The sequence below is a fragment of the Staurois parvus genome, unplaced genomic scaffold (genome assembly GCF_062004578.1).
Source record: "Staurois parvus isolate SC_StPar_1 unplaced genomic scaffold, SC_StPar_1.0 ptg000402l, whole genome shotgun sequence".
NCBI lineage: Eukaryota > Metazoa > Chordata > Amphibia > Anura > Ranidae > Staurois > Staurois parvus.
This window is the reverse complement of record NW_028318198.1, coordinates 439,239-455,348: the sequence shown is the minus strand read 5'-3', so window position 1 is coordinate 455,348 and position 16,110 is coordinate 439,239. Positions and strand designations below refer to the sequence as shown.

At 42.5% G+C, this 16,110-nt stretch overlaps 1 protein-coding gene across 3 annotated transcripts in view; it reads left to right on the top strand.

Moving 5' to 3' along the window:
• The window catches only part of SASS6 (SAS-6 centriolar assembly protein), a 72,358-nt gene extending 56,509 nt beyond the window's left edge, over window positions 1–15,849 (top strand). The window contains exons 8-16 of one of the 3 annotated variants that reach the window (XM_089686568.1): window positions 1,213–1,407; window positions 1,487–1,576; window positions 2,230–2,409; window positions 2,906–2,987; window positions 10,078–10,175; window positions 10,263–10,394; window positions 13,205–13,284; window positions 13,397–13,485; window positions 15,273–15,849. In XM_089686568.1, coding sequence (XP_089542694.1) covers window positions 1,213–1,407; window positions 1,487–1,576; window positions 2,230–2,409; window positions 2,906–2,987; window positions 10,078–10,175; window positions 10,263–10,394; window positions 13,205–13,284; window positions 13,397–13,485; window positions 15,273–15,277 — 951 coding nt within the window. In that variant the 3' untranslated portion in view covers window positions 15,278–15,849. The remainder of the gene's footprint in view (window positions 1–1,212; window positions 1,408–1,486; window positions 1,577–2,229; window positions 2,410–2,905; window positions 2,988–10,077; window positions 10,176–10,262; window positions 10,395–13,204; window positions 13,285–13,396; window positions 13,486–15,272) is intronic. The other 2 variants (XM_089686567.1, XM_089686569.1) reach the window with 2 other exon arrangements.
• The last annotated feature ends 261 nt before the right edge of the window (window positions 15,850–16,110 follow it).

The following is a 16,110-nucleotide window of genomic DNA, read 5'->3' as shown; positions in this document are numbered from 1 at the left end:
TTTTTTTTTTTTTTTTTTAGCTGTGTCCTAGATTCAAAGCAAATTTGTCAAGCCCTGCTTTACAGGATGTGATGGCTGCCAGGAGGTCCGCAGTAGATGGACCAGCCACTTCCATGTCCACAGAAAGTCTGTGTGTCGGCCGACATGGTTCTGCTGGGAGACCGTGTATTCAAGATGGCTGCAGCGGGTGACAGATTCACTGCTGCTAAGAGGAAGACACAAGAGATAGGCGATGTGCAGGATAGTGTAAAGGATATAATTGGAGTAGAGCTCAGCTGCAGCCAGTTTGCTCTGTTCACACCCTGGCCACTGACCTGTTCAAAGTTTCTCGGTGATTTTACAATGGATGTTTTTTTGTTTTGTTCATTTTCCATCTATATACACTTACCGGCCACTTTATTGGGTACACCTTGCTAGTGCCAAGAAAATATCCTCCACACCATTACCCCACCACCACCAGCCTGAACCATTGATACAAAGCAGGATGGATCCATTCTTTTATGTTTTTACGCCAAGTTTTGACCTTACCATCTGAATGTCGCCACAACCAGTCCGCCCAATTTCCTCTGACATCAACAAAGCATTTTCATCCATACAACTGCCACTCACTGGATATTTTCTCTTTTTCAGACCATTCTCTGTAAATCCTAGAGATAATTTGTGTGTGAAAATCCCAATAGATCAGCAGTATTTTAAATACTCTGGCACCAACAGCCATGCCACATTCAAAGTCTCTTAAATCCCCTTTCTGATGCTCGGTTTGAACTTCAGCAAGTCGTCTTCACCACATCTAGATGCCTAAAATGCATTGAGTTGCTGCCATATGATTGGCTGATTAGCAATTTGTGTTACCAAGCAATTTGTACCTAATAAAGTGGCTGGTGAGTGTGTACAGGGGAATGGTAGGGTAATCTGAGTTTGACACTGATGGATTCACACTTTTTCAACTTGTAATTTGTTCATTGCAATACTTTCAGATCCTAACTTTTTGAGCAATTAGTCAAGACCTACAATATGGAAGCTTGATGTTTTACTGATGTTATAATAGAAAAAAGCGTGTTTATGGAAATAGTTGTAATGCATATGACTTAAGCTATACATGCTTTGATGCATGATTTTGTACTATGCATTTAGGCAACAGGTCTGCTTTAATCTTGAACCTAAATGATAACTGCATTTTTTGCTATATCTAGAGCCTGCTTTGCTTTTCAGGAATTGCAAAGAACACAACAGAAGGTGTCTTCTTTAGGCAGAGAGAATACTACACTGGATGCAGAGTGCCATGATAAAGAAAAAGAGATAAATCGTCTTCAGACTCGGCTTGCTGTTCTGGAGCAGGAGCTGAGAGATAAGGATCAGATAGTGCAGAGAAGTAATGAAATTCTCTTGGCCACCCAACAGCAGAAGGTTAGTGTACTAAAACCAACAAAATGTGTATAGGTTACACTGCTATAAACAGGGTTTATAATTGGTGTGCTTTTTACAGACGGGATTAGAAGCTAGCGCAGGGAAGAAGCAGGCACAGATAGGAAAGCTGGAAGCAACAATACAGTCTTTATCTGCAGAGCTCCTTAAGGTGAGAGCCAGTGTGTGGCATGCTTGCTCATGTTTTCTGTGTATTAGTTTCGTGTTTGTTTCCAAATTTTTCATATTACTTTCTTTTACAATACTTGCAAGAAAAGAGTAAATATTAAAGGCTGCCTTAAAATTTTCAAGTCCAAATAACCTTCCTGGTGTCGAGGAATGTTCACCAACCTAGATATGTGACAATGTTTTCATTAAAAAAAGCCAAAAAAACAAAACAGTGCTGCCTTCCTAATCCATATGTGTAACTTGCAAGTGCAGCTCCCCCCGCAGCCCCACTAAATACACTCCTGACCCTGATCTTGGTCCAGACCTCTGCATATCTGCAGCATCTTCTCTCTTCTCCTGACTCACAGGCTTGGCTGAGAGCAGCGTGAGTCATTGGAAAGCAGCTTGGTTTGGCAGCGAGCTTGCACAAGTGACTACCATAAGAAGCAGCTTTGTATGGTGGGCACTCGTCTGGGGAGGCGCAGGCAGGAGACCCGAGAAGAGAAGGATTGGGGCTGCTCTGTGCAAAACCATTACACAGAGCAGGTAAGTATAACATGTTTGTTAAAAAAAAAACCTGAAGCTTTAATTTTGCTTTAAGGTGGATTTCTATTTGTTTAATATGTTTTTCTCTTTACTTTAACTTGTATACCAAAGGCCAATACTATTATTAAGAAGCTTCAAGGGGACTTGAAGACTTTAATAGGAAAACTAAAGCTAAAGAATTCTGTGACTGTGCAGCAGGAAAAGCTTTTGACTGAAAAGGAGAAGCTAATTCAGGAAAGGGAGAAGAAAATTGATAATGTGCAGCATAGTCTTCATGTGAAAGAAGAAGAGGTAAGTTAAAGGATGGTAGATATAATTAAAGTCAGCGTGGTAAGACACATTTATATTTTGAAATGCTGGAATGTACTGTGGGTCATAGAACGTACAAGGACAAATAGGTATTTCAGGGTCTGTTGATCAACCATCTAGAGTTAAATACCCTCTACGTAAGTACATCTAAATCTGGTTCAGCTAAGCTTGCAAATATCTTCTGTGGGAAGTAGCAGGAGATGTTACCCCCTATCAGCAATGAAATGGTAGTCACCAGGACAGGTTTGGTAATTTGCCTGTTGAGCATCAGGTAGCTGAAACATGGCTGTGTTCTTGTGTCTATGGGTACTCTTGCAGGGAAAACTATAGTATGTATTAGCACCTTGTGTTAAATATGCTTGTACTGTATATTCACATTGTTTAACAATTTTTCCCCTAAGTATAGGACTGCTTTATAGGGAAACTGATGTTGCTGGCAATGTTGTGAAACCAAGCTAGATTTTTTTCATATCTTTAGGTTGGAAAGTTGCATGAAAGACTTCAAGAAACAGAACAAAAGTTAGAAGAGAGCAAAGAACTGCTTAAAACAAATGAAAATGGTGAGTTAAGAACTGTCTGATAACATGTATACTTTTGGCTGTTGTTAATACTCCTTTTTTATCAGTTGTATATCTTTTTTTCAAGTTTGGTTCCTGTAACTAAAGCAGTGATCATTTTATCAATATTTTCCATAAGAAGTGCCTCTATTAGCCCGCAGTAATCAAATAGATTTAAAACTGCATTTGGAAAACAGGAATTTTGACTTGCTAGTAAATACATATCTTGGAGTATAGGACAGGATGGAGTCATAGACCATGGGTTATATGCCACTACCTTCAAGTTATTTTTGTAGCAAGCAATAAGGAGAAATGGAGTTCAGGGAGAAGGGATCTGTACTAAATGAGATGGAATTTCCTGGTAAGCCAAAATTGCTGTCATCTTAAAGTGTTTGTAAACCCTTACATATACCTAGTAAAGTGACTACATAGGATAGAGAGGGCAATCTGATTGAGGTGAAAGCAACCTTGGGGAGCAAAGAGGTTCTGTGTTTTAGGACCATCTTGGTCCTATGTAAGCCATGACGTTAAAGACAGTGTCTGAGTAGCAGGATGGAACAGCGGGCTCTGTGTCTGGAGGTTTGGCCTGTTTGGGGAAAAAAAACAAGTCTTGTGCTTAAGGAGTCTAAACATGTCTATGTACCAAGTTCCCCGTGGCCAGTTTGGAGAGAGAAGGACAACCGGAATCCGTTCACCTTCTCGCTTGTGGAACAGTCAAGGGATAAGCTTCACTGGAGGGAATGAATAAACCAGACTCGATGGCATTCAAGGAACCACCAGGGCATTCACTGTGAAAGCCAGGAGAGCCCTGGACCTGACCAGTTTATTGTTGATTCTGGAGGCCATTAATATCGCACAGCTTGTGTTCTCAATTTTTGATAGAGCATCAGGGAAATGTTGGGGAGTTGGTAACTTAGAAAGTCTGCTTGTCAATTTTGTACCCTCGGTATGTACATATATAGCAGAGAGTGTTGGAATGTGGTTCTCCGCCCAGGAGAGAATAAGGCTTGTTTCTTCCTAATCCCTGTGTGTATGCGTATATGGACTATTTAAATTGAAGTTGGGGGAAAAAGTCAGGATTTTGGCACCGCAAAGAGCAATGCCTGAAAAAGTAAAGGCAGTACAAGTTTGTGAATCCATCAGTGCCAATAAACACCAGATTTCCCTACCATTCCCCTATCTGTACATATAGGAGAAAAAATATTTTTTTTAAAAAAAAAGCAAATATCCATGTATAAGTTTGGTAGTTAATACACGTTTTTTTTTTTTATCAGGTGTATCACTTTTGGTTCCTGTAACTAAAATATTGATCATTTATCAATATTTTGCATAAGAAGTGCCTCTATTTGCCAGCAGTAATCGAATCGATTTAAAACTGCATTTGGAAATCAGGAATTTTGACTTGCTAGTTAATTCCATATCTTGGCATATAAAACAGGGAGTCATGGACCATGGCCACTACCTTCAAGTGATTGGAAACCCACTCTGTGAGACTCCAGAGAGAAGGGACCTGTACTAAATAATATGGAATTACTTGGTAAGTCAAAACTCCTGTCATCTTAAAGTGGTTGTTAAACCCTTACATATATCTAGTGCTGTGACTGGCCTCCCTACATAGGGTAGAGAGGGCAATGTCCTGATTGAGGTAGAAGCAACCTTGGGGAGGAAAGAGGGTCTGAGTCGTAGGACCACCTTGTTCCTATGTAAGACAAGTAAATGGTTCCTCACAAGAAAGATCTGCCAACACAGATACACGCTTGGCGGAGGTAGTGGCCTCTAAAAGGGCCACATAACTGGTGGGATTCCTCAATGGGATATCCTGAATCAGGTCAAAGAGGTTTTTGAGGAACTGAAAGAACCAGATTCAAACCGATGGTAGACACAGAAGATCATAGTTGGGATTTAACATGTGCAACTCGTTATATTAAGGTATTGATGAGAGTGCAAAGCCAGAGGTTTTTGGAATAGAATGGATAATGCAGAGACCTGACCTTTTAGGATACTTAGAGCAAGATGCTGGTCTACACTGGGCTGGAGGAAGTCCAGTATGTGAGGAATAAAATATTCCTGAGGGTTGAGGTGCCTGCTCTCACACCAGCCTAAGTAGGTCATCCAGGTGCAATGGTAGATCCAATGAGAGGTGTTTTCTCACCTTGAGCAAAGTGGGAATGACCGTGTCAGTACATGCTGATATTTTTTAGGACCTGGTTTCAACAGCCATGCTATTAAAGCCAGTGTTTGAGTAGCAGGATGGAACAGAGGGCTCTGTGACTGGAGGTCTGGCCTGTTTGGGGGAAGAAAAAAAAAAGTGCTCCAGAAGTCTAAATGTTTCTGTGTGCCTAGTTCCCCTTGGCCAGTTTGGAGAGAGAAGGATCACCGGAATCCATTCACCTTCTATCTTGTAGAACAGTTAAGGGGTAAGCTTCACTGGAGGAAATGAAAAAAAAAAGACTTAGCGGGATGCAAGAAACCACTAGGGCATTCACTTGCAAAAGCCAGGAGAGCCCTGGACCTGGTCACAAACCTGACCAGTTCCTTGTTGAATCTGGATCATTAATATCCCACATGTTCCCAGTTTCTGGCAGAGCATCAGGGAAATCTTGGGGAGTTGGCAACTGAGGCTGCTTGCCAATTTTGTACTCCCAGCATAGATAGCAGAGAGTGTTGGGATGTGGTTCTCTGCCCAGGAGAGAATAAAGCTTGCTTCTTTCAGGGCTGCCTGACTTATGGTACCCCTCCGATAGCTTAGGGAGGCCACAGCCATGGCATTGTCTAACTGCACTCTGACTGGGTTACTGTGTAGAGAGTTGGTACTATCGCTCTGTTTCAGAATGTTGATGGAGAGCATCAATTCCTGTGGGGACCAGGTTACCTGGACAGTCAGGGAATTTTAGGCCCTGTTCTATCTAGTCAGGCTTGTATTTATTGTTACCAACTTTCAGGGAGAGGGGAGGAACAATTTCCAGGATTCTAAGGCAGGAGTTGGAAATCCATCTTGACAGGAAGATTTTCGCCAGGATGGATTGCAGTAGTGGGTGATCCAGAGAGAGAATCATCTTGTCCCATATGAAAACATTGAGCTGCAAAGGTCTTGAATGGAACATAGTAAGTGGAAATACCTTGAAGGTGGCCACCATGAGGTCAAAGACCCTCATGCAGCTGACAGTTGGACCTCAGAGAAAGCAATCTTTTCCTGGTAAGGAAAAATTTTGAACTGGGCCATATCCAAAATCAGCCTCAAATAGTCCAGATGATGATGGGAAGGATGGAGAGCAGACTTCTTGACATTGATCAGCCATTCAAAGGTTTAAAGCAGTGGTTCTCAACCTTTCTAATGCCGTGACCCCTTAATACAGTTCCTCATGTTGTGGTGACCCCCAACCATAAAATTATTTTCGTTGCTACTTCATAACTGTAATTTTGCAGTGGGAGGACTAGCGCCCTATCACTGATGTCAGTGGGATGAATAGTGTCCCATCGTTGGTATCAGTGGGAGGAATAGCGCCCCATCATTGGTGTCAGTGGGAGGAATAGCGCCCCATCATTGGTGTCAGTGGGAGGAATAGTGCCCCATCATTGGTGTCAGTGGGAGGAATAGCGCCCCATCATTGTGTCAGTGGGGGGAATAGTGCCCCATCATTGGTATCAGTGGGGGGAATAGTGCCCCATCGTTGGTGTCAGTGGGAGGAATAGTGCCCCGTCGTTGGCGTCAGTGGGAGGAATAGTGCCCCGTCGTTGGCGTCAGTGGGAGGAATAGTGCCCCGTCGTTGGCGTCAGTGGGAGGAATAGTGCCCCGTCGTTGGCGTCAGTGGGAGGAATAGTGCCCCGTCGTTGGCGTCAGTGGGAGGAATAGTGCCCCGTCGTTGGCGTCAGTGGGAGGAATAGTGCCCCGTCGTTGGCGTCAGTGGGAGGAATAGTGCCCCGTCGTTGGCGTCAGTGGGAGGAATAGTGCCCCGTCGTTGGCGTCAGTGGGAGGAATAGTGCCCCGTCGTTGGCGTCAGTGGGAGGAATAGTGCCCCGTCGTTGGCGTCAGTGGGAGGAATAGTGCCCCGTCGTTGGCGTCAGTGGGAGGAATAGTGCCCCGTCGTTGGCGTCAGTGGGAGGAATAGTGCCCCGTCGTTGGCGTCAGTGGGGGGAGGAATAGTGCCCCGTCGTTGGCGTCAGTGGGGGGAGGAATAGTGCCCCGTCGTTGGCGTCAGTGGGGGGAGGAATAGTGCCCCGTCGTTGGCGTCAGTGGGGGGAGGAATAGTGCCCCGTCGTTGGCGTCAGTGGGGGGAGGAATAGTGCCCCGTCGTTGGCGTCAGTGGGGGGAGGAATAGTGCCCCGTCGTTGGCGTCAGTGGGGGGAGGAATAGTGCCCCGTCGTTGGCGTCAGTGGGGGGAGGAATAGTGCCCCGTCGTTGGCGTCAGTGGGGGGAGGAATAGTGCCCCGTCGTTGGCGTCAGTGGGGGGAGGAATAGTGCCCCGTCGTTGGCGTCAGTGGGGGGAGGAATAGTGCCCCGTCGTTGGCGTCAGTGGGGGGAGGAATAGTGCCCCGTCGTTGGCGTCAGTGGGGGGAGGAATAGTGCCCCGTCGTTGGTGTCAGTGGGGGGAGGAATAGTGCCCCGTCGTTGGTGTCAGTGGGGGGAGGAATAGTGCCCCGTCGTTGGTGTCAGTGGAGGGAGGAATAGTGCCCCGTCGTTGGTGTCAGTGGGGGGAGGAATAGTGCCCCGTCGTTGGTGTCAGTGGGGGGAGGAATAGTGCCCCGTCGTTGGTGTCAGTGGGGGGAGGAATAGTGCCCCGTCGTTGGTGTCAGTGGGGGGAGGAATAGTGCCCCATCGTTGGTATTAGTGACACAAATGATGGGGCACTATCCCTCCCACTGACACCAATGATACTTACCTTGCTGACTCCTGCTCCAGCCTGGGCTCGCTCCCTCCCTCTCCCATCTACAGCCTGCATACCTGGCTGCAGCAGCAAAATTTGCACTTACCTGTCAGCTGTCTTCCTTCTCTGGCCTCTCTTCACTCGCTCCTGCAGCTCCCTCGATCTTCTTTGATCTACGCGCGCTGCCGCTCGGCTCCTCCTCTCCAAGCTCCACCTCCTCGCCGGTGATTGGCCGCCTGTGTGCCTCTCCTGAGCTACAGTTCCGGTGGCCAATCAGTGGCGAGGAGGCGGTGACAGGGGCAGCATATCATCCCGCCCACACATTCCCGGAGACAGGAGCGGTGTCTCGGTTCCTAAGACCATTGGAAATATTTGTTTTCCGATGGTCTTAGGCGACCCCTGGGAAATGGTCGTTCGACCCCCAAAGGGGTTGCAACCCCCAGGTTGAGAACCGCTGGTTTAAAGGAACTACATTAACTTTTGGAAGACAAGACCATGGCTGAGGAATCTTTCAGCAGAAGGTCAACCAGGTAACCCATGACCTGCATGCCCTAAGATTGTAGCAGGGCAGGAAGCAGAGCAAGCACTTTTGTGTAAACATTCTTGGTGCAGAGGAGAGCCTGAATGGCAGGGTGACAAATAAAAAGCATTGATCTCCCACAGCAAAGCGTAGAAAGCATTGGTGTACAGTGAAAATGGGCATTTTGGAAGTTCACTGATGCCAGAAATTCCTGATCTGAGAGAAGTGATGACTGATCTTGTGGACTCCATGCAGTATCTGGGGACACAATTATGTTTACTGATTTCAGGTCCAAAATGGGGTAAATATCTCCATTTGGTTTTGGAACTGTGAATAAGTTTGAATAAAATCTTTTGAACCTCTGCAAGACCTGGGAGTACCACTCCTGGTTCTTGCAGTTGGTTCAAGGTGGCCCATAAATCATCCTGTCTTTGAGTTGAAGCTGGCAAATTGGAAGGTAGAGGGGGCAGGGATAGAAATTCAATTTTGTAGTCCCGGAAATATAATAATTGCCCCACACCTGCGCAAATGTGTATAAATCAATAAAACCTAACTAAAAAAAAATTAATAAATGAGCAAATACCCACCCAAATTGTGTACCAAATTAAAGAGAAAAACATGAAAGGTGAAAGCTGCCTATCAGACTTAATAGGTCCAAGATGTTGAGAAAAAATCTCAAAGATTTGACTGCGCTTTCTTATACTTCCCCAAACAAACTTGTAAACAAATATTAAAATCAAAAAGTGTAATCACAAATGGCAAAAAAAAAATTGTAATTGAGTTTGATGTTTGAAAGGTAACAATGTCTCTGATTCTGATTGGATGAAGTGCAATATGGTGGGAGCTGGTGGTATTAATAAGTGGAAGTGAGCCCGGTCATATGCCCCTGAGGAGTCAGGCGCTTGCTGACGTAATGCGTAGGATTGGACACGTCACTTCCACTTACTGGAATGCAAACCGGCATTCCTGTTTTGTATTTACATGCCTATGCGATTTCAACACTTGTAAGTGCATTTTAACCACTTGCCCTCTTGTGGATTTACCCCCCTTCCTGACCAGGCCATTTTTTGCGTTTTTGCCTTAACTGACAATTGCGCGGTCATGCAACACTGCACCCAAATTAAGTTTATGCCCTATTTTCCCCACAGGAATTTCGGTGGTATATGATCGCATGTGCAGTTTTTTTTTTTCCACTATAAAAAAAAAGACCAACAATTTTGAGAGAGAAAACAATATTTTTTACTTTTTGCTGTTAAATGTGTCCAGTGCCTCCACCCTCTACCCGGAAATGCAAAATCACGTATATATACACGTGATTTTGCGCACCCATGCTGCCCTTTAGCAGTATATCTTCTATAGGGCGGTTGGTAAGCAGTTAGTTAAGGTTGTAAATCAGAACTGTCTGCCTTGTCCTAAACCCTAATATTTGCTTTTCACTTGTGACTTATTTTCTAATGTGCATTTGTGGAGTTTGGATCCAGCAATCAATCGCAGCCCAGTCTATATTAGCTAATCCCTAAGGTGCTGTAGGCTACTGCTCTTTAATATGAAGTGATTTAGCATTTCCTGTTTATAATTGTACATGGCTTCTATAAGATCTACTGTGTTGTGTTTGACTATGCAAGACTTTTAGGTACATTGTAACTGGATTCTGAACATTTATTCACCTACATAATACTAAAACATTTGTCTTACTGTCTTTATGCAGTAATTTCATGGTTAAATAAGCAACTGAATGAGACTCATTCCGTGGGCGCCAATCAGAGCAATGCCCCCTTCCGTGCCACAGTGTCACCCAACCAAATGGTGAGTCATTTTCTTGTCTGCTACTTATACTGCATACATGGAAATATTTCAGTTATTTTACTGTCCATTTTTTTCCCCCTCCCACAGCCAGACAACAGAATACCTTGTCACAACACTCGCATAAACTACCCTCTACCTTCCTACCCAGTTATGTCCCTTGTTCCAGCCCCTGCATCTTCCCATCAACCTTCACTGGACATAAATCGTGCTGGCCTGAGGGTGAGTACACTGAAGAGGCACCGACTAAATATTTGACATCTTATATACAGTGGATATAAAAAGTCTACACATCCCTGTTAAAATGTCAGGTTTCTGTGATGTAAAAAAAAAATGACAAAGATAAATAATTTCAGAACTTTTTCCACCTTTAATGTGACCTTTAAACTGTACAACTCAATTGAAAAACAAATTGAAATCTTTTAGGGGAGAGAAGTAAACATAAAATACTAAAATAATGTGGTTACATAAGTCTGCACATCCTCTTATAACTGGGGATGTAGCTGTGTTCAGAATTAGGCAATCACATTCAAAATCATGTTAAATAGGAGTCAGTACACACCTGCCATCATTTAACCATTAGCCGCCCGGCCAATGGCCGTTTGGCGGCTTCAGATGTGCCTCTTCATTCCGGGTGCACGCCATTTGGCGTGCTCCCGCACATGCGCCGTTTGCGGTAATGCAGAGCGGCGCAGCAGCGGGATCTGTCACGGGCCGTGCACCTCGGACACGGCCGATGACAGATCCGAGTACCGGCTCCCGTTGCTGGTACCATGTGACCTGCTGTGACCAATCACAGCAGGTCACATGACAGTTGTATACAATGGATGGCTTCATTCATGATGCCATCCATTGTATACTAGTGCCTAGCTGTGAATGGTCACAGCTAATCACATGCACATGTCATGTGATTAGCTGTGACCAAATCACAGCTAAGCACAAAAAAAAAAAGCTGAATGAATCGATTTCATTCAGGTAAATGCTTGCTTATAGCAAAGTAATTCTTTGCTATAAGCAAATTGTGTAAAAAAAAAAAAAAAATACTGATCACTTCCCCAAAGTAGTACAGTGTTACTATGGTAACATTGTACTACTTTGGTCATAGTAAAATATGAAAAAAAAATCTTAAAAATTAAAAAAAATGTAATAAAAAATTAAATTGAAAAAAAAAAAATATATATATTTTTTTATTATTACTGTCACCAGTCAGTGTCCCTGTTAACCGCCATGCCAGTTATATGAGGACGCTGTACTGCACTGGTGACAGTATGTAAAAAAAAAAATAGTGAAAATAATTTTAATTTTTTCATTTTCCGAAAAATTATGACATAAAAATACAACTTCAAAAAACTCGCCATGCCTCTTATGAAGTACGTCGGACTGTCTACTCTGCAACAAGGGGTCATTTGGGGGATATCTGTACTATTCTGACATTCTTGGACCTCAAGAAATTAGATTGGCTGTCAGTACTTCAGGATTGATCAATATTCAGATCTATACCATAGTTTGTGAACTCTATAACTTTCCTACAAACTAAAAAATACATCCTAATTTGGGTTATTTTCACCAAAGACATGTAGCAGAATACATCTCGGCCTAAATTTATGAAGAATAGTTATTTATTTGTAAACTTTTATAACAGAAACAAAGAAAAATGTGGGTTTTTTTCAAAATTTTTGGTCTTTTTTTGTTAATTTTAGCAAAAAATAAAAACCCCAGCGGTGATTAAATACCACCAAACGAAAGCTCTAGTTGTGTGAAGAAAATGATAAAATTTTAGTTTGGGTACAGTGTTGTATGACCGCGCAATTGTCATTCAAAGTGTGAGAGCGCTGAAACCTGAAAAATGGCCTGGGCAGGAAGGTGTAAAATTGCACGGTATTGAAACGGTTAAAGTGCCTCTGATTAACCCCAAATAAAGTTCAGCTGTTCTGGTAGGTCTGGTAGGTCTTTCCTAACATTTTCTTAGTCACATCCTATGGCAAAAGCCATGGTCCGTAGAGAGTTTCCAAAGCATCAGAGGGATTTCATTGTTAAAAGGTATAAGTCAGAAGGGTACAAAAGAAATTCCAAGGCATTGGATATACCATGGAACACAGTGAAGGCAGTCATCAAGTGGAGAAAATATGGTGCAACAGTGACATTACCAAGAACTGGATGTCTCTCCAAAATTGATGAAAAGACAAGAAAACTGGTCTGGGAGGCTGCCAAGAGACCTACAGCAACATTAAAGAAGCTGCAGGAATATCTGGCAAGTACTGGCTGTGTGGTATATGTGACAACAATCTCCCGTATTCTTCATATGTCTGGGCTATGGGGTAGAGTGGCAAGATGGAAGCCTTTTCTTACAAAGAAAAACATCCAAGGCCGGCTAAATTTTGCAAAAACACATCTGAAGTCTCCCAAAAGCATGTGGGAAAATGTGTTATGGTCTGATGAAACCAAGGTTGAACTTTTTGGCCATAATTCCAAAATATATGTTTGGCGCAAAAACAACACTGCACATCACCAATAGAACACCATACCCACAGTGAAGCGTGGTGGCATCATCATACTTTGGGGCTGTTTTTCTTCAACTGGAACTGGGGCCTTAGTCAAGGTAGAGGGAATTATAAAACATTCCAAATACCAGTCAATATTGGCACAAAACCTTCAGGCTTCTGCTCGAAAGCTGAACATGAAGAGGAACGTAATCTTTCAGCATGACAACAACCCAAAAAGACTGAGTGCTGTAATAAAATCAAAAGGTGCTTCAACAAAGTATTAGTTTAAGGGTGTGCACACTTATGCAACCATATTATATTCGTTTTTATTTTTACTTCCCTCCACCTAAAAGATTTCAGTTTGTTGTTCAAGTGAGTTGTACAGTTTATAGGTTACATTAAAAGGTGGAAGAAGTTTTATAAAAGATTTATCTTTGACTCATTTTTTTACATCACAGAAACCTGACATTTTAACAGGGGTGTAGACTTTTTATATCCAATGTACATGTGTTCAGTTTTATATTTAAGTCAGTCCTCTACTTTCTCAAGGTTCACTACAATAATCCACTTACCAGAATACAACAACCACAAAGCCTTTCTGGGTCAGTTCCAAGTGCAAACAAAGAAAAGTAAGTACCTTCTAATGTCACTGCTTCTCTCCTGGCTTTACCAGTTCTTCCATTCTGACTGCTGAGGTTTAACTAATCCAGATCAATATGTTAACGCTAATTTCTGTTTCAGTGGAGAATCAGCTGGCCTGGATTTGAAATATTTAAAGAAGCGAGAAGTGGGCCTCCCTTTGCATGGCCTTAACCAGAACACTGCTTCAGGTATGAACTTTTGCAGTTGTGCTCATTAACCATACTTTAGCAGTGGTGGCATGCCAGGAGGGTTATGGTGCCCATGCATGGCCAGAGAAGGCTTGTTCTAGACTTTTGCCTATAATCTGTACAGTATATTCCCAAATTTTAATGTGTATATCCAGAATAAGGCTGTGTTCACAGGAGTACTGTATGCAGAAGAGTATTGAACACTTCTGTTGTGGTGGCATCCCTACTCATGGACATCTGGGTTATAGGGAAAGTAACAAAAACGCAATGGCCAGCCACAACCTAAAATACAAGGTGTGCTGGTTCAGAAACCACCCTCTATCAAGTTTAACCACCTAGAGTTGGGTCCATATACATTTGGAGAAGAGGATGAAAGAGAGAGCGCACAAACCTTGCGCATTACCTCAATATATAGTGACTAATTTTATTTTATTTAGGAAATATACTCACAAAAGTGACGGTAAAACAGACATAAGTTAACCATAATCCACACAGGGTTACAGATAAATCCAAAGGGGGGGGATAAAAGCTAACGTGCTCCCTCCTTCATCAGAGCTGGGTTTGGCAGATAGAAGCTTCAGTATAGCAGAGTTCCCATGGCAAGGAGACATTCAGCCACTGAGTGTCAGTATTACAGCAGTTCAGCCTGATGAAGAAGGGAGCACCCTTCGAAACACGTTAGCTTTTATCCCCCCCCTTTGGATTTACCTGTAACCCTGTGTGGATTATGGTTACTTATGCCTGTTTTACCCTCAGTTTTGTGAGTATAAAATAAACTTAGTCACTATTTATTGAGGTAATGCGCAAGGTTTGTGCGCTCTTTCTTTCATCCTCTTCTACAGTTTTATCAAGCTTCCCCAGCTTCATGATAGAGCTGCACAACCTCTGATCACCAGCGGATGAACACGCTGCTTGTTACTAATGCTCGTTTGATCTAAGTCTTGAAGCGCAGGAGATAATGGATCTTTGGTGACCATATATATTTGGAAACGGGCACAATTTTAGGATTTTTTCAGGTATTTACCAAAACATATTCAAGCTCAGGTTTAATGTGAGGGTATGTACATCCAAATTGGAGGAAGGGTTTAAGAATTACAGCTTTTAAGAGTAGCCATCCCCCTTTTTCAAAGGACCAAAAGTAATTGGACAGTTGAATCAAAGGCTGTTTTGTGTGGGCTACTCCTTTATTTCTTTATCAATTAAGCAGGTAAAAGGTCTGGAGTTGATTCTAAGTGTGATATTTGCATTTGGAATCTATTGTTCTGAACCCATATCATGTGTTCAAAGGAGCTGTCCATGCAAAGCAGGTGAAACAGGCCATTGTAAGGCTTCAAAAATTAAACAAATCCATCCGAGAGATAGCAGCAACATTAGGAGTGGCCAAATCAACAGTTTGGTACATTCTGAGGAAAGAACTCCTCACTGGTAAGCTCAGCCAGATTAGACTTTACCAAAAAACATCTGAAAAAAAAAGCCAGACCAGTTCTGGAAAAGCATTCTTTGGAAGCTAGGATGTGATGGGAAGGTTCCTCAGTATGATGTAGACAGTACTAAATCTAAGAGAGGTTGTAACCCTTACTACTATATCCAAAGGCTTGCAGCAACTTTGCATAGAATAATGTAGAAACAGTTTGTACACATCCTCTATTGTTAATTCTAAATAATTTAATTGCATATAGATGTGTTGCTATAACAGTATGGAATAAGGATGATGTTTAATTCTTCTCACAATTCAATTATTGCTATGAGAAGTCAATACTAACCTTTAATGTTCCACTTACTTATAGAATAAACAGATGTGGTATTTCTTCCTTAGAGCCACAGAAAACAATACGTACAGTGCCACAAGCAAAGACAGTTCCTCCTATTCAGTCTGCTTACTTTCCTGGACAAGCATCCTCTTCATGATGGACTGAACCATGCTAATCACTCCTTGTGGTCTTGGAGCAGAGTGATCAGGCTTGTGGATAAACTAGAACTGACATCAGCCTCTCAAATGAGGTGGTTTGTCTTCAGAATAATTCTTGCTGGTGAAGGTGAGAAAACGTACTTATCACGCTGATGGACCTCACAAATATGAAAGATCTCATTCACCTTCTGCTTCTGAAGTAACCCAAACATATGCATCAGTACTCCACGTTTGAACACAGATGCCTAAATCGGCAACAGTTTGCTTTTCCTTTTGTTATTAAAGCTGAGCATTGTTTGTTTGGTTAAAACGTTGGCACTTTTTCAAGCTTCTAAACTGCACTATATAATCTGTCTGGAATAGGACATTTAATACTGTATTTGCACATTATGAGCTTAATCACATTTAACTTTTATTTTGTCCAAAGAAATTTTAATACATACTCTACCTCCTGATTTTGTATTGCAAGTGTGTTGTGTGTAACTGTTAATATCTAAATACCATCTGCCAAGTCTTCCAGTTCATGGAACTGAGATTGCTTTAATTATACTTAAATCTGGCCTTTTTTAGGGGTGGTGGAATTTATGTGGCTCTGCCGTTGAGAACTGGGTATTTTTTGTTTTATTATTGAAAAATGAAGGGAAATACAGGAGCAAAGAGCAGGGAAGTAGACAATCATACAAATGGGTACAAGAAAAATGTACATAATTCATATA